At 46.3% G+C, this 18,367-nt stretch overlaps 1 protein-coding gene across 1 annotated transcript; it reads left to right on the top strand.

The window, feature by feature from the left end:
• Positions 1-16,997: 16,997 nt before the first annotated feature.
• Positions 16,998-18,057, top strand: LOC123464458 (dnaJ homolog subfamily A member 1-like). Its single transcript, XM_045161712.1, has one exon. It carries the CDS (start codon positions 17,175-17,177, stop codon positions 17,895-17,897), a length of 723 nt encoding a protein of 240 aa, XP_045017647.1. The 5' UTR covers positions 16,998-17,174; the 3' UTR covers positions 17,898-18,057.
• The last annotated feature ends 310 nt before the right edge of the window (positions 18,058-18,367 follow it).

The following is an 18,367-nucleotide window of genomic DNA, read 5'->3' as shown; positions in this document are numbered from 1 at the left end:
CTCCCAGTGCTCCTCCTGCCTCAGCCTCCCAAAGTGCTAGGCTTACAGGTGAGTCACCATGCCCAGCTCCGCCTGGGTTTTACACCCAATCACCCAATTAAACACCTTTGGATAAATGTTCTATAAAGAAATGCATGTGCATTTTATAAGAGGCCTGGGGAAATATCCAAGATTCCTGAAGAATAATTCCAGGGACAAGACCTCAGACCTATGTGTAGTAAGAGAGTGATCCCAGAAGTCCCTTTGGTAACCATTCAGTTCAGAAGTAGACAAGCCACTCAGGTAAATCAGAGAGACCGTGGATGAAGTGGTCATGAGAGTGGAGCAGGGTAATCTGCCCACAACACCTGGGACAGGACCTGCCTGCCCGGCTTTAATCAACAGCAGCTACCATGCTATGCCAAACCCCATCTTCTTTCCCCACCCAAACCACATTACTGCAGTCATTGCTACACAGATTCAAGGGTCTTTCTGAAAACCCAAGCCGAGGGTCTTCCCTAAGCAACCTGAGCAGTGTGGCCGCAGGCCTCCCAGACAAGATCACTTTCCCCCTGGGAGAGCAACTTTGATGGCAGCGAGTGTTGGGAAGTATGAATTCTGAAAAGAAGGGGGTTTTGTTTGTTTGTGGCACATGCATCTGGAGTTTACTTGCAGTGGCAGGAGGTCCTGGTGTGCCCATTCTCTCTATTGCTCTCTCTTTCTCTCCTTTTCTCTCTTCTTGTAAGTAGATAGCTATCCCGCATCAAACTCCTTGAACAAAAGTATGACCATCCAGCTCTGTTACTGGAAAGATCCAATTTACATGAAAAAATGTAAGAAAACAGCAGAATTAAAAAAAAAAGAAAAAGAAAGAAAAAGAGCAAAATCTGAGAAAGTAGATGTTTCTGGCTGTGACCAGAACCCCAGAGCAGCAGTTTGGCCTCCTACCTGTAACCTGGTACCTGAAGAACCCGGAGAGGTTATGCAATAAACTGGGGCCTCAGGATAAGGTGGAAAGTGGCCCAGATTCCAAATTTCCTGGCAATCATCGCAGATCCTTTCAAGAAGAGTTCTGCTTCTTGGGTTGCAGTTTGCATTAAGTCACAGCCATGGATGTGCTATGTGGGAATGCCCATCTAACTCAGCTGGTGCGGCCTTGACGAATCGACGGCGTGAGCTGTGGCAAGGTCCCACTGAAAAGGGCTCAGGTGAGTTATTTTCCACATAAGCAAGACTCCTCCCCTTCCTTCCCCTGCCTGCAGTGCTAAGGATCAAACCTTATGCATCTAGACAAGCACTGGTCCATTACGCTGCATCCCTAGCTTTTGGTTTTCCCTCACGCTTGGTTTTTGGGGACAGGGTCTAGCTACGTAGCCCAGGCTGGCCTTGAACTCCTGACTCTTCTGCTTCCCACCTCCACAGTGCTGGAACCATAGGCAAGAGCCACCATGCAGGGCTCATTTCCCCCATTTTTAAATTTTTAATGTATTATTATTATTTATTGGTGTGTGCGCTTGTTCATGTGTGTGTGTGTGCACACGTGTGACTGTCGGTGTGAGCAGGCCACAGCACATGTAGGGAGGGCAGAGGGACAAATTTCTGGTTGGTCATCACCTGTCCACTCTGCTGATCTTTGTCACACCCACCACAAGTTTCCAGAAAATTCTCCGGTTTCCGCCTCCCATCTCCTCCTCAGCATCAGAGTGCTGGGATTACAGAAGCCCCACTCGGGTTCCGGCTTTCTGCGTGGGCTCTGGAGGTCAAAGCTGGGTCCTGCAGCTTCATTGGCGAGCACTTTCTCCTCACCCGTCACTTGCCCCGTTTCTCACCAGCTCTCAGGCTCTCTTCAGAATTTCATATTTTTTAAATTTTTATTTATTTATTTGAGAGCGACAGACACAGAGAGAAAGACAGATAGAGGGAGAGAGAGAGAATGGGCGCGCCAGGGCTTCCAGCCTCTGCAAACGAACTCCAGACGCGTGCGCCCCCTTGTGCATCTGGCTAACGTGGGACCTGGGGAACCGAGCCTCGAACCGGGGTCCTTAGGCTTCACAGGCAAGCGCTTAACCGCTAAGCCATCTCTCCAGCCCAGAATTTCATATTTTTAAAATATTTTTATTTATTTATTTCCAAGCAGAGAGAGAGAGAGAGGGCACATGAGGGCCTCACCCACTACAAATGAACTCCAGACACATCTGCCACTTTGTGCATCTGGTTTTATGTAGGTACTAGGGAATCGAACTGTGGTCATTAGCCTTTGCAGACAAGCACCTTAACTGCACCTTCACCGCTAAGCCATCTCGCCAGCTCTCTCTTTTGAATTTCTTTCCTCACGGAGCAGCCTTGAGCAACTGTAAGCTCATGCCCTGCTCCTTGTGTCTGGTAGACACTGGCAATCATTGCAGTCAAATGAATAAACCGTTTTCCCTGAGAATGCTGATCACATGTAAAAATCAATTTACTCTTCCTAGGGCTCTCTAGTTTCTAATACCTCATTTTATCCTCAAAATACCTGTCTCAAGTTTGCCACCAGTAGGGACCAGGCATGTGGGGCATGAGTGGCCATTTATCAGGTAAGAAAAGGAAAAAAAAAGAGATGTTTGGTCAAGTCGCTGGACAGTTTGGTAAACAGGCTGAACATCATCGGGGCTCTTGGATTGTTTTCTATGGCTTTTTCATACAGCCAGGATGCTCCACCATGCCCAGCTGGTTTTAATATTTATTTACATTTTAAAAATTTAATTATTTAATTACTTTATTTATTTGAGAGAGAGAGAGAAAATGGACATGTCAGGGCCTTCAGCCATTTGAAAGGAACTCCAGACACATGTGCTTACATGGGTCCCAGGGAATTGAACCCGGGTCCTTTGACTTTATAAGCAAATGCCTTAACCACTAAGCAATCTCTCCAGCCCCTCCACCCCTTTTTGTATTTTTGAGGTGGGGGCTTCATTTGAGACAGTGAGAGAGAGAGAGAGAGAGAGAGAGAGAGAGAGAGAGAGAGAGAGAGAGAGAGGGCCACTGCAAACAAACTCCAGAAACAAACAGCAGACACGTAGGTTACCTTGTGCATCTGGATGATGTGGGTCCTGGGGAATTGAACCTGGGTCCTTAGGCTTCACAAGCAAGCACCTTAATCACTAAGCCATCTCTCCAGCCCAATTTAAATATATTTTTTTTCAAAGTGAAAGAGATCTGAGAAAATAGCTCAGTGGTAGAAATTTTGCTTAGCATATATTAAACCCTGATTAAATTCACAGTATTGAAAATAATAAATAAATAAGTAAATATATAAATAAATGAAAAAGAATGTTTTCTGGGATGGGGGGATGGTTCAGCAGTTAAAGGCACTTGCTTGCAAAGCCAAAGGACCCAGGTTCGATTCTCCAGGACCCGCATAAGCCACGGGGGTACATGTGTCTGGAGCTGGTTTGCAGTATTTGGAGGCTGTGGCATGCCCATTCTCTGTCCCTCTCTCTCTCTCTCTCTTTCTGCTTCTTTCTCTCTCTCAAATAAATAAATAAATAATATATTTTTAAAAAAATAGAGAAAATAATGGTTACCTTTCCAGAACCTACTCTCTCAATTATATACACAAAATGTGCACACACACACACACACACACACACACACACACACGTGTATACACACAACGCGTACACATTTTGAGTGTCTAGAACATAGTAGACAGACACCCAGTGTCACATTGAGTGAATCGCAGACTCTCACTTGCCAAGTGTGTGACCCTGGATGAATCACTCACGATTCATTCCACTTCTGTCTTCAGTGGCCCTGTCTGGAACTGCCAAAATGCCGGGCTGTATGTCATAAGGTTATTGGTAGTATAAACATCACTATATGTGTAATGTATGTGTCCCTGGCACAAGGCATATTTCCTGTAAGCTATTATTAATATCGTTATTATTAATAATCATGATTATACATACTTGGCAAGTTGTATCCCATCACCAGGTAGTCCCTCTGTAAAATAAGAATAATAGACCTATTTCAAAGTCTGAGATTAAGGTAAGAACAATATATATATTTGTTATATGTTACATTATATATTTCTTATATTTTATACACACACACACACACACACACACACACACACACACACACATATATATCTATGCACAGATGGTATCAAGCATGTTGCAAGCGAGTCTAGCCATGATAAGGTAGAGAAGCTCTTGTTTGGTCGTTCCTGGGCCATTTTCATGGAGAGAGAATAAAGACCCAATGGGACCCTAAGTCCTGTTGGTGACCTCCTCCTCCCCAAGCCCATGTAACCCAGTGTTCCTCTCCCACATTCAGTCACTTTCCTATCCATGACTAGTTTTAAGGTTTGGTTTCAGAAAATTAGCCAAAAGTGTGTTTTCAATAGAGAAAAAGAAAAGATGGTCTTTCTCCATTTAAATGATAGCTGCTCCCCTTCCCCTTCCCCACCCCCCCCCCCCAGAATGTCAATCCGTGGAAACTCGTTTGAAATTTTAGCCTTAAGATTCGCCAATAAATATAACCTCAATCACAGGCCATGAGGACTGGTGACAAGTGAGCCATCTGATAATCATTAAGGTGGTTACCAAGCTAAGCCTAAAAACTGTCCTTTAAGACAGTTGCATAGCTGTCATCTCCACCAGGCTTTGTCTTAAGCAATTCCTGACACCGTTTTCTCACTCGGTCTACTTCCCCATGGAAACGCCCTTCCATGTTTCCTTCCAAACAGGACCGGCTACAGAGCCTTAGATTTTGCAAGTGGGAAAGATAATGAAATTCAAGGAGACTCTTACATTAGAAAGCGAGACTGTTGCGTATAGGTTTTTGTTTTAACCCCTTTATTGAGGTGGACTTGATTTATCATCAAGCGCACATATTGAAAGTGTCACTTGAATAACTTCTGAGATATGATATACCTATGAAATCATCACCATAATCCAAAAAGAGAAAAGCATATAAATCACTCCTAGAAGTTCCTTAATGGAATTTTGATGCCCCTTGATCCCAGTCCTAAAATGTGTCTCGCTTTTTCCAAGGTAGAGAAAGGCACTGTTTATAATTAGAGTCAAAGATTCCAATACATACGGGGCAGATTTTTCTGCTTTCCTTCATGCAGCTCTGCTAGCTGTGAGGAGCCTTGGGTGGGTGTGGCGGGGGGGAATGAATGTCCTTTGAGAATTTCTGAGCGCTCCATAAGGTAGGCTCCTCCAGCGTGGTGGGGTGCTATGAGGTCTTATTATAACCAGACAAGGAAGCAAAGGACATCAACTCTGGCCTGTTTGCAGACACAGAGAACATCTCCTGCCAAGTGGATGGCCATGAAAACTTGCCCCTCACTTCTGAATTCCATAAGACCTAGCAGTCCTGAGTAAAGCCCAAAATGTATACTTAGAAACTAAATTGTGTGTGTGTGTGTGTGCGCGTGCACGTGTGTGTATGTGTGTGCGTGCACATGTGTGTGTGCATGCATGTGTGTGTGTGTGCGTGTGGAGGGGGTGGGGGGGGACCAGACCAAAGAACCATCCCTCCTCTGAATCACTGCAGCTCCTGAGCTGCGTCCCCCTGCGAAGGACTGGAGAGTTCTGAAAGGGTTTGGCTCAGTGGGGAGGAAGGGCTGCTCACCACATTGTCTTGCAATATGCTCTGCAGGAAATTATCCATCAGGTGGAAGAGGCTAATTCTGCAATTCCATCCAGATGAATCACAGGCACAGAAGTGGAGGGTCTGTGCAGAAAAAACAAAACAAAAAGAAATGAAACCAGTGTGAGGGGCGTGAGGTTGGAGGAGGGGTGGAAGGAGCTGGGGACTTTGGAAAATATGTCAACACTGCATACACCTGAACCTTAGTTCTTTTTTCTTTCTTTTTTTTTTTTAACTTTATATTTTATTTACTTATTTGAGAGAGACGGAGAATGGGCACATCAGGGCCTCCAGCCACTGCAAACGAACTCCAGATGCATGTGCCTCCTTGTGCATCCGGCTTTATGGGGTTCTTGGGGAATCAAACCTGGGTCCTTGGGCTTTGCAGGCAAGTCCCATCTCTCCAGCTCTGTTTGGTGTTTAAACTATTAATCCCAGATGTCTGGTTCACATCTCCTGAGTTCCTTGCAAGTCCTGGAGTGGACCTTACAGGGAGTGCATCTCTCAATAGGGGCAGGGACCTGATACGTGTCTTCTGAAATGGATTCAATCTGACAGGATCTAAATAAACACAAGCACCATCAGTTAGACATGAAAGAGCTCAGCTGGACACAGACCCTGTCCCTCTGAAAGCTTAGAGATGCCAACAGGGGGTCTTATCGCGAGGAGTGGGGTGCAGAAAGCAATACGCACAGCCAACTTAAAGCAGGCGCTGGCTCGGATCAGGAGACACACACTGGGCCCAGTGGCTTGTACTTGTCTTTCCTTCCAATTTTCTTCTTCCAGAAAAGCTGAGAGGTACCTGTGTGCAAAGACAGCGGAGGACTCAAGAAACATATTTCTAAAGCCAATGGGAATTTTGTGCACCCAGAAAAGGCCCTTTTCCTTTACATGAAGATAGTAAGCAAGCCGTAAAAGCAGCCGGGGGACACCTCATCCAGCATAAAGTGGAAATCCTCCAGTCTGGGGCAAGCTTGCTCATCACTGCATGAGGCTCTCTCACACCCAGGGGAGACAGGCAGGGGCACCACCAGGAAGCGTGGGGGGGGGGCTGCGCTCTGAGGAAATGGGCATTTTTTAAAAAATAATTTTTGTTTATTTTTATTTATTTATTTGAGAGTGACAGACACAGAGAGAAAGAGGCAGAGAGAGAGAGAGAGAGAATGGGCGCACCAGGGCCTCCAGCCACTGCAAATGAACTCCAGACCGCTACCATCACTCACAAGCATCATCTTCCCACAGCCCAAAAGTGTCAAGGGCACAAAGCCCGCTGGCTTCTCTTTACTGCATGTGCTCTGGGAAGTCCACCTCGACTCCACAGGGGCCTCTCGGGCAGCAGGCTGTTCAGGAAAGAGGAAAGCCTCACCAGCGGTAGAACTGCGCTTCCCGACTCGGTGCCAGCCTTGCGGTGTATCTCAACGACACCTGCCTTAAGTTTCTTCTCTTGGACTGATAGAACTTTGATGGCTCCCCCTGCTTTTGCGCAGTTGGCTACAGTAATTCTTCCAATGCAGTTATGTGCTACATAATAGCACTTTCCAACCTTTTCTGTTGACAACTTCCACAAATAGAAACAATACAATATTATCATTCTCCCTTCCCAACACCCTCTCTTCTTTCTCCCAAATCCCCCTCTCTACTGAGTCCTGTCTTCATTCTGACTAGTATTCTCTTCATAATAAAAAATTTTAATATATAGTTTTTAATTTTTTTATTCAATTTTATTTATTCATTAGGAAGAGACAGACAGAGAGAAAGAGGCAGAGAGAGAGAGAGGGGGGGGGGGGAGGATGGGTGCACCAGGGCCTCCAGCCACTGGAAATGAACTCCAGATGTGTGCGCCCCCTTGTGCATCTGGCTTACGTAGGTCCTGGGGAATCGAGCCTCAAACTGGGGTCCTTAGGCTTCACAGGCAAGCGCTTAACCACTAAGCCATTTCTCTAGCCCTAATATATGTTTTTTATTGACAACTTGTATACTTACAGACAATAAACCATGGTATTTCCCTCCCCTCCCCCACTTTCCCCTTCATAACTCTGCTCTCCGTCATATCCCCTCCCTCTCTCCATTAGTCTCTCTTTTAATTTGATGTCATCATCTTTTTCTCCTATTATGAGGGTCTTGTGTAGGTATTGCTAGGCATTGTGAGGTCTTAGATATTGAGGCCAAATTCTGTCCAGACAGTTGTCCAGTCCAATTAGCAGTTGGTTTCCCCAGAGCAGACATGCCACTATTGAACTCATTCAGTCATTTGGCCTATCTGGCCAAACTTGAGGCATAAAAGAATTTTTTGATATTTTATTTTTATTTATTACTTTATTTGAGAGAAAGAGGCAGAGAGAGAAAGAGACAGCAAGAGAGAATATGGGCGCATCAGGGCCTCTAACCAGCCACTGCAAACTAACTTTTCAGATGCATGTGCCACCCTGTGCATCTGGCTTATGTAGCTTCTAAGGAGTCGAACCCAGATTCTCAGCCTTCACAGGCAAGCACCTTAACCACTAAGCCATCTCTCCAGTCCTAGAAATTGTGTCAGGATGGTGATCTCATAGACAATTATTTCCTGAGGGTATTGTAGCCATCTTGGTTTGCATAGTAGCAGCCTTGGGAATGCTTGCACAATGATATAGTTGTCTAATAAGGCATTTCTCTGAATGTGTCCCCACTGCTAAGCAGCACAGAAGTACGTAATTTCTTGATGGAGATTTTATACCCAACTCTTCCAATCATATAAGCATAATAGTGATTGGCAAGACTTGGCTAATCAGAGTAGCCCACTCACTTCATCTACAGTGATTGGTTCATGAATGGTCATGTGACCTAAACTCAACCAATGCAACTCAATTCCTGGACTTAAACCATTGAGAAAGAAATACATTCTTTTGTTGTTGTTGTTGTTGAGGTTAGGGTCTCACTCTAGCTCAAGCTGACTGGGAATTCACTATGTCGTCTCATGGTGGCCTTGAACTCACAGTGATCCTCCTACTTCTTCTTCCTGAGTGCTGGGATTAAAGATGTGCGCCACCACACCGGGCAAGAAATAACATTCTTTCTACAAGGAGAGAGCAGGATGAAGTTGTGAGCCTGGGACTGGGGGTCGGCATCTTACACTATTATGGATGGAACATGCCTAAAAGAAATTTGTCCAGGAAGTACTCCAAGGAAACAGAAATGCTTGAGTCTTGATGATAACACAGAATCCCAGGCAGACCCCTGCCTGAAATTGGTCCCCACCCCACGTAAAGCGTTTCCATCACCAATAATCTCCCTCTTCTGCCTGAATTCATGAGGGATGGCATCTCACCACCTGAGCATTGCTTCTGAAAATGACAGACAGCTTCACATGAGCTCCAAAGACCCTGGCAATAAGCCAAGTGTGGAAGGAGTTCTGGGACTTTGAGTTGAGGTCTACTTCCATTAACTACTTTCAGGTCCTTGATCCAGTGGCTTTATCAGTGTGGGCTCGCTTGCTTAGCCATGGAACAGGCTATCGGGAGATAGGAACTCTAAATGTGTCTTCTAAGTCTATATGTCTTAGCTGTGTGATAGCATTGTGTCAACACTTCAAGTTAATCTGAGGTTCTGTCTCCAACTGCTGCCTCTGCTACCCCGTGACAGATGAAACTGATTTATTTTAAAAGTTGAAAATCCAATCAAAAGGACTACAGTGTGTTTTAAGGAACTAGCGATAGACAAGACTGTCTAAACCACTGGAAAGATGTGGATTCCGCCCCCCCCCCCCCCCCCCGTCCCCGGAAGTGTGTTAACGAGGTGAGTAATGTGTTCGCGCATCGACCATTGCAGTCATTGTATAGATTAGTAATAAATATTTTGTTTTCAAAAAGCTCTGCCCATCCAGTTTTGCTGCGCTAATGTAAACGAAGACCCTAGTTATATCAACAGATGACGCAAGTGCTCAGAAGTGAGGCTGTCTTGTATCGGAGGAGAGGAGAGGGTTGGCCATACGCCCCCAACCCTCCTTCCTCTGACCTCCATTATTTACCTGGATAAGTTATCAACTCTCAGAACTTCAGACAAGGTCATGGAATGATCTTTCCAAAGTGCACATGGACTGGGCAAGTCTCCCTCCAACTTCATGGATTCCCAAGTGCCTTCAAGATAGAGTTCAAACCCATTGACATGGGGCTGGAGGGATGGCGTAGCAGTTAAGGCATTTGCTTGCAAAGCCAAAGGACCCAGGTTGAATTCCCCAGGACCCACGTTAGCCGGATGCACAAGGGGGCACACGCGTCTAGAGTTATTTGCAGTGGCTGGAGTCCCTGACATGCCCATTCTCTCTCTCTCTCTCTCTTCCCTCTTTCTCTGTCAAATGAATAAATAAATAAATAAGTTTTAAAAACTGACATGATATGGAACATGGACGTCCTTCATGATGTGAGCCTCGTTCTGTGTATGTGGTTGTGCTGTGTGGTGTGGTACATGGCGTGTGCACATGTACATGCAGATGTGTGCACACTTGCACGCAGTGGCCAGAGGAGGACATGAGGCATTCTCTTATTGTTCATCTGCATATTTTGTTAACATGAAGTCTCTCCTTCAACCCAGAGCTGCTGCCAATCAGTGAGCTCAGCAATTGACTGGTCTCTGGATTCTCTTGGGTCTCTGCTCACCCCACCCAAGGACTGGAGTTGAAGATGTGTGTGGCCACACTCAACTTTTTATCTGGGTTCTATGAAGCCCAACTTGTCAGTCTCTGGCCCAAGAGGCCCTCATGATTAAGCAGCAAGTGCTCTTAACCACTGAGCCACCTCTCCATCCTTAAGCCTTCCATTTAAAAAAAAATAGATTTATTTTTATTTACTTATTAGAGACAGAGAGATAGGGAGAGAGACACAGAGAGAGAGAGAGAGAAAGAGAGAGAGGGAGAGAGAGAACGGGAGTGCCAGGTCCTCCAGCCACTGCAAACGAACTCCAGACACATGTGCCTCCTTGTACATCTGGCTTACGTGGGTCCTGGAGAATCAAACCTGGGTCCTTAGGCTTTGTAGGATTGTGCCCTAACTGGTAAGCCATCTCTCCAGCCCAAACCTTCCTTTTAATTACACCTTTCAGCATCACGTCCTCCTATTCCGCTTCAGATACTGTTGCAGTCAGCTTTGTGTGGCTGGCAGAAAACACCCAACCAAGAGCAGCTTATGGGGGGAAAGGGTTTATTTTGGCTTGTTGACTCAAGGAGAAGCTCCGTGATGGCAGGGGAAAATGATGGCATGAGCAGAGGGTGGGCATCACCTCCTGGCCAACATCAGGTGGACAACAGCAGCAGGAGCATGTGCCAAACACTGGCAAGGGGAAAATGGCTAGAACACCCCTAAGCCCGCCCCCAACAATACATCATCTCCACAAGGCTCCAGTTCCCAAATCGCCACCCACTGGGGACCTAGCATTCAGAGCACATAGGTTTATGGGGGACACCTGGATTAAATCCCCACAGGTACCTTACCTACACTGGGTAACTAGGTGAACTCATGAAAAAAAAACAACAAAACTCAACCCTTGGCCATTGCCTCATGCAGTTACCTAAAGATGCTATGCTGGCCCTGGGCATGTTTATTCTAAGCCTGTCCCCGCCCCTCCCTTGCTGTATGTCCATCTCCAGCCCTTGCTGGCTACACTGCATAGGCTTCTGAGGCCCACACTTCTGGCTGGCCGGTTCTGTGCAGCAAGACGCACAGACAAAATATGAGGCGTGGGGGAGCATAGAAAGAGGAAGACAGCCGACTGCCTTGCTGCCTAGAGTGGCTTTGGCAGCTGTGACATCTTCTTGGTGGAGTTGGCGATCTTTCTGCCTCGGCCTCTCAAGTGCTGGGATTAAAGGTGTGCACCATCGGGCTGGAGAGATGGCTTAGCGGTTAAGCGCTTGCCTGTGAAGCCTAAGGACCCTGGTTCGAGACTCGGTTCCCCAGGTCCCACGTTAGCCAGATGCACAAGGGGGCGCACGCATCTGGAGTTCGTTTGCAGAGGCTGGAAGCCCTGGCGTGCCCATTCTCTGTCTCCCTCTGTCTGTCTTTCTCTCTGTGTCTGTCGCTCTCAAATAAATAAATAAATAATTAAAAAAAAAAAAAGGTGTGCACCATCATGCCTGGCTTAATTTTATATTTTATTTATTTGAAAGAAAGAGGCAGATAAAGAGTAATTGGGCACACCAGGGCCTCTAGCGACTGCAAACGAATTCCAGATGCATGCACCACCTTGTGCACCTGGCTTTTGTAGGTCCTGGGGAACCGAACCTGGGTCCTTAGGCTTCGTAGGCAAGCGCCTTAATCGCTGAACCACCTCTCCAGCCCTTCATTGGTTAAGTTTATGGGTCCTCTTGGCTCAGCCATAATATCCAGCTGGTTAGTGAAACCCCAAGTAGTTCATGACTGTTGCTGTGACTTTCAGAGGAGATTCACATTTAAATCAATACACTTTGTTGCACATGTGTGTGGTATGTGTGTATTTGTGTGTGTGTGTGATATGTGTGTATAGTGTGCATATATGTGGCATGGACATGTGTATATGTGTGGCACACGTGTAGGGGTGCATGTGTATGCATATGCATGTGGAGGTCAGAGGTCAATGTCAAGGGTCTTCCTCAATTGCTCAACTTATTCTTTGAGGCAGGGTCTCTCACTGAACTTAGAGCCGACTGATAGCCAGTGAGACCCAGGGGTTCCCCATCTCTGCCTGCTCACTGCTGGGGTTATTGGAGCATACAGCTATGCATGACGTGTTACGTAGATGTCGGGGATCTGAATATGTGGTCTCATGTTTGCATAGTAATAACTGTACTCACTGAGCCAGCTCCTCCGTCCCTGAACCAATAGACTTTAAGCAAAGCCAGTTATTCTCACTGATACGGCTAGACTTCATCAGTTAGAGGCCTCATGCGAATGTACTGGCGTTTCTGAGGAGAAAAGAATTCTGCCCACAGGCCAACTTTGGACTTGAGCAGAACTGTCTCCGAGGTGTCTAGCCTGTGGCAGACTTCATACTGGCTGGCAGGACCACACTCATATGAGCCAGTTCCTCCAAATAAATCCACCTTCCCCTAGCTACCTCCACATGCCCTCCCCTATCTCCTACTGGTTCTGTTTCTCTGATACATTGCATCAAAGAAATGGACTTTTAGCGGGAAACAAAGACCCCTCACAATGTGCCGTAGTGGAAGTCACTAGGGATCATCATTGCAAATTTTGTTAAGCAAGCTTATAGCATTTTCCTTAGGCTATTTTGAAGAAAGAAAACCTCAATCCATCATCCTTTTCTCCTCTGACTAGGAATAACTTCTCCTTTGACTAGGAATAACCTATCTTCCTTCCAGACTCAAGTTTATTCACCTACAGCTCTCTCCTTTCCTCTCCTGCAAAGCTGCACCCAGTTTTCTCCCCAGTGCAGCGGGGAGGGGGTGTCTCCACCTTGGTGCAGTGGACGACTCAGCTGCCAGGTCTCGCTCCGTCCCCCAGGGGTTTCTGGGTGTTTTCTCATTGAGACTGCTTACGCCCGTCCTCTGCAACCTGGAATGAGAGGCATGTGCTCAGGAGAACTTCTCACCAGAAACACATTATTTATAAAACTCGGGTTCATCGAGTTCTGAGCCTCTCGCTAGCTTGAACTGCTGGAAGATGACAGCATTTCAGAGGTGGGGAACGTAAGCCCTGTTGGAGCCCAGATGTCCGTCTGGGCCTCACCTGCTCCTCGCTGATGACTGCACAATCCTGAAGCCGGCTGGCTCAGACAGACGGGGCTGTGTGAAGTTGGACTGGCACCCCTAGGTCATTTTCATATCCTTCAGCCACTGATTCCTTCAATGGATCCTTACGCAGGCCACCTCATCCTCCCCCGGCAGAGCCAGAGAGACAGATCCACACTTGTTTTCAAGTATCTTCCAACTGTGCCAATGAGGAATCTGCTCTGTTTAAATCTTCATGTCTAGCAGGCATAGCAAATGTTTGGACCAAATCTGACCTATATATCTCTCCAGTTATATTTCCTTTTGCATTTCAAAACTATGTGGCTAGGCTGAGGATGTAATAAGTACGGTGGCAGAGTGGGCTCACTCTAGATTCTAGGGAAGACCTTGTCCATGAGATTGAAGGAGGCATGGGTAAAGGAATGGGGGATTGCAGTGTAAGGATTTGGCCAGCCCTGCTTAAAAACAGAAAATAAGCCAGGCGTGGTGGCGCACGCCTTTAATCCCAGCACTCAGGAGGCAGAGGTAGGAGGATCGCCATGAGTTCGAGGCCACCCTGAGACTACATAGTGAATTCCAGGTCGGCTTGGGCTAGAGTGAGACCCTACCTTGAAAAACCAAAAAAGAAAAAAATAAAATAAAATAACAACAAAAAGACAAAGGCCTTAAAGGCTGGGGCTATAAAACTTGTCCACAGGAGAGCCGGGCATGGTGGTGCACGCCTTTAATCCCAGCCCTTGGGAGGCAGAGGTAGGAGGATTGCCCTGAGTTCGAGGCCAACCTGAGACTCCACAGTGAATTCCAGGTCAGCCTGGGCTAGAGTGAAACCTTACCTCAAAAAACAAAAAAACAAACAAACAAACAAAAAACTTGTCCACAGGAAATGGATATAGTTTTGAGGATGTTTGTGCCTTTATTATCATATTTTGTTGAGAATCAAATGCCAGATGCTAGATGAGCCTGGTGGCTCCTGCTTATACTCCCAGCACTCAGAAGACAGACTCAGAAGGGTTGCGGGTTTGAGATCAGCCTAAGCTATGTACTAAGACTTCTAGATACATCATACATACATAATACATACAACATGCATACATACAAAAAGCAGTAGGGGAGGTGGCTCAGTAGTAAAATGCTTGCCTCACAAACATGAGACCTGAGTTTGATTCCCAGCACTCCTCAATAAAATCCAGTTGAAATAGCATGCTCTGTAATCCCAGCACTGGGAAGGCAGAGACAGAAGAATGCTTGGTGCTGTCTGGCTACTCTATATCAACCACAGGTGGATGGGGCTGGAGAGATGGCTTAGCGGTTAAGGCACTTGCCCACGAAGCCTAAGAATCCAGGTTCGATTCCCCAGGACCCACGTAAGCCAGCTGCACAAGGTGGCACATGTGTTTGGAGTTTGTTTGCAGTGGCTGGAGGCCCCGGGGCACCTATTCTCTCTCTATCTGCTTCATTTTCTAATAAATAAATAACATTAAAAAAAAAACACAGGTGGATGGCCTTCCTGAAAACCAACACCCAGGGGTCCAGCTTCCACACATATACATGCAGGTAGGTAAATAAATAAATAAAATTGGCAGGTGCTTCTGATAATGCATAATGCACCTTATGCTGGGAACAGCCCAAAGCACCTGTCACGCACTTACCCCCGCCACACCATCCCCACAGCTATTCAGGTATCACGACAATACGATCCTCACTTTGCATAAGAAAAACCCCAGACACGAGCTGGCCGGGGAAGAGTCAAGTTTTTCATGACATACCCTGGCACGTCATTGACACCGCGTGCTGCTCTTCACTCTGCTGGGCAGTGTGGTAGGTTCTGGAAACGTTCTTACCCAGGCTCCTCTGCCCTTCTGCTTGCCAGCCCCAGCCCCCGCCCCCATGAAGCCCACTTCCTCGCCTGACGTGGGCACAAAGAGACTCGGAGGCGGTGCAGCCACTGAGCTACATTACGCAACCGTGCAATACATCCCAGCCTTCGGGAAGTCTGCCACACTGGAGAATGTGTTTAGACTTCTAAACTCCAAGACGGTTCCAAGCAAGAAGGAGCAGGCAGTGTCCTGCAAGGGGTTACAAATGGCCGCACTCTTGTGTCTGGTCAGGTTGCAGCTGCTGCTGGAACACAGCTGTTCAGAGAGTCCGGCAAGTGGAATGTGCGGGTGTCAAGGTCATGGGCCTGTTTCTTTCCCACTCAGGAAAGGAGAACAAACAGTGCGGCCCGACGTGAGACCACATCGGCCAGGTGGAAGAAGAATTCGATGAGGAGTGACAGAGAGCTTCACAGATCAACCCTGCTCAGCGTGAGCCTTGGGCACGCTGTAGCAGTGGGTAGGGATGAGTGTCATATGATCACTGTAACAACTGACCACAAAGGATATGGCCTAGGAGAGCACATAGTCTCTCCCTATCCTGGAAGCCAGAAGCCTGAATTCAAAATGTCAGCAGGGGGGAGCTGGAGGGGATGGCTTAGCGGTTAAGGCGTTTGCCTGCAAAGCCAAAGGACCCAGGTTCAATTCCCCAGGACCCACATTTGTCCAGATGCATAAGGGGGCGCACACGTCTGGAGTTCATTTGCAGTGGCTGGAGGCCCTGGTGCACCCATTCTCTCTCTCTCTCTCTCTCTCTCTCTCTCTCTCTCTCTCTCCCCCCCCCTGTCAAATGAATAAATAAGTAAAATATTTGTTCAAAATGTCAGCAGGGCCACACTCTGTAAAGTTTCCAGGAAAGAATGTCCCATAGGCAGCCTGTTTTTTTTGTTTTTGTTTTTTTCCATCTTCTGTGTGGCAGGCACCACCTCATTCTGCCCCTTCTCTATCCAGCCTTAGGTTAGACTCCCACATGGATCCACCCAGCTGCCAAAACTTCAGTCAGCCATCACACCCAGATCTTCTGCAGGAGGAAGGAAGAAGATGGGGGAGATGGAACGGGTGTATCTGCTGAGCCGGCTTACTTAGCTTTCAGGAGGCCTCCGTGCTTACAAATTATTGATTAAAACATCACTGCTAGCTGCAAGGCAAGCTCAAAACTGTGTGTTGTAATCTAGGCATACTGACTGTTCCATTGGATAAAATGAGGGGTCGAGAGCTGGAGAGATGGCTTAGTGGTTATGATGCTTGCTTGCTGTTGCAGTCAGGTTTGCGTTGCTGGCAGAAAACACCTGATGAAGAGCGCCTTGTGGGGGGGAAAGGGGATTATTCTGACTTACAGACTTGAGGGAAAGCTCCATGATGGCAGGGGAAAACGATGGCATGAGCAGAGGGTGGACATCACCTCCTGGCCAACATCAGGTGGACAACAGCAGCAGGAGCGTGTGCCAAACACTGGCAAGGAGATATTGGCTATAACCCCCATAAGCCTGCCCCCAATAATACACTGCCTCCAGGACGCTTTAATTTCCAAATTGCCATCAGCTGGGGACAGTCAGAACACCTAAGTTTAGGGGGGCACCTGCATCACACCACTGCACCTACAAAGCCTAACAATCTGAATTCTCTTCCCCAGTGCGCACGTAAAGCCAGACACAGAAAGTGACACATGTATCTGGAGTTCATTTGCAGCAGCTGAAGTTCTTGGCACACCCATTCTCTCTATCTATCTCTCTTCTCTCTAGCTCCCTCTGCTTGCAAATAAATAAATAATCTTTTTTAAAAAAATGATAATAATCTTTTTTAAAAAAATGCAGAGAGAAAGGAGAGGTAAAAATGTTGTGCATCAGCTCTCCGTAACCTTGGAAGATTTATATAATGGTGCAACAAGAAAACTGGCTCTGCAAAAGAATGTGATTTGTGACAAGTGTGAAGGCCGAGGTGGTAAAAAAGGAGCAGTAGAGTGCTGTCCTAACTGCCGAGGTACTGGAATGCAAATAAGGATTCATCAGATAGGACCAGGAATGGTTCAGCAAATTCAGTCTGTGTGCATGGAGTGCCAGGGCCATGGAGAGCGGATCAGTCCTAAAGATAGATGTAAAAGCTGCAATGGAAGGAAGATAGTTCGAGAAAAGAAGATTTTAGAAGTTCATATTGACAAAGGCATGAAAGATGGCCAGAAGATAACATTCCATGGTGAAGGAGACCAAGAACCAGGACTGGAGCCAGGAGATATTATCATTGTGTTAGATCAGAAGGACCATGCTGTTTTTACTCGACGAGGAGAAGACCTTTTCATGTGTATGGATATTCAGCTTGTAGAAGCATTGTGTGGCTTCCAAAAGCCAATATCCACTCTTGACAACCGAACCATAGTTATCACCTCTCATCCAGGTCAGATTGTCAAGCACGGAGATATCAAATGTGTGCTAAATGAAGGTATGCCAATATATCGCCGACCATATGAAAAGGGACGCCTAATCATCGAGTTTAAGGTAAACTTTCCCGAAAATGGCTTTCTCTCTCCTGATAAACTCTCTTTGCTGGAAAAACTCCTTCCTGAGAGGAAGGAAGTAGAAGAGACTGATGAAATGGATCAGGTAGAACTAGTGGACTTTGATCCAAATCAGGAAAGACGGCGCCATTACAATGGAGAAGCATATGAGGATGATGAGCACCATCCCAGAGGTGGTGTTCAGTGTCAGACCTCTTAATGGAGCAGTGAATATTACTTACTGCTGGCACTGCATATGCAGTAGTGAATGAGTGAAGAACTGTAATCATATGCTCACTACTTGCTATTGTTTTTGTGTTAATATTCAACTATAGTAGTGTTTAAAAGTTAAATGAAGAATAAACAAATACAAAAGCTGACTTTGCCCTGTATGTATGATGACTTTGGTGTGCAAGATAAAGTTTAATATCTGTAAAAACTTCTTTTAAAACTTCCCCTAGTGTCAGTTCACACATTGTAATTGATTTAGCAGAGTACATGGCATAGCCTGAAATGTTAGGTATATTTGTTAACTTCATTGTATGACCCTTTATTGTTAAGCTATGGAATTAAAATTGTATTTAACTGGTAATCAGAAAAAAAAAAAATGAGGAGTCTACTATCTCATAGTATCACAGTGACCTCACTTCGAGCCCTTTGCATCAACCAAGTGTTCAAACACAGGAGCTT

This window comes from Jaculus jaculus, chromosome 11, assembly GCF_020740685.1.
Source record: "Jaculus jaculus isolate mJacJac1 chromosome 11, mJacJac1.mat.Y.cur, whole genome shotgun sequence".
In the NCBI taxonomy this organism is placed as follows: Eukaryota; Metazoa; Chordata; class Mammalia; order Rodentia; family Dipodidae; genus Jaculus; species Jaculus jaculus.
The sequence above is the reverse complement of the archived record's forward strand: the minus strand, read 5'-3'. Positions and strand labels throughout refer to the sequence as shown.

Coding starts and splice junctions, on each gene's coding strand:
- LOC123464458 (XM_045161712.1), top strand. CDS start 17,175: ATGCAAATAAGGATTCATCAGATAGGACCAGGAATGGTTCAGCAAATT.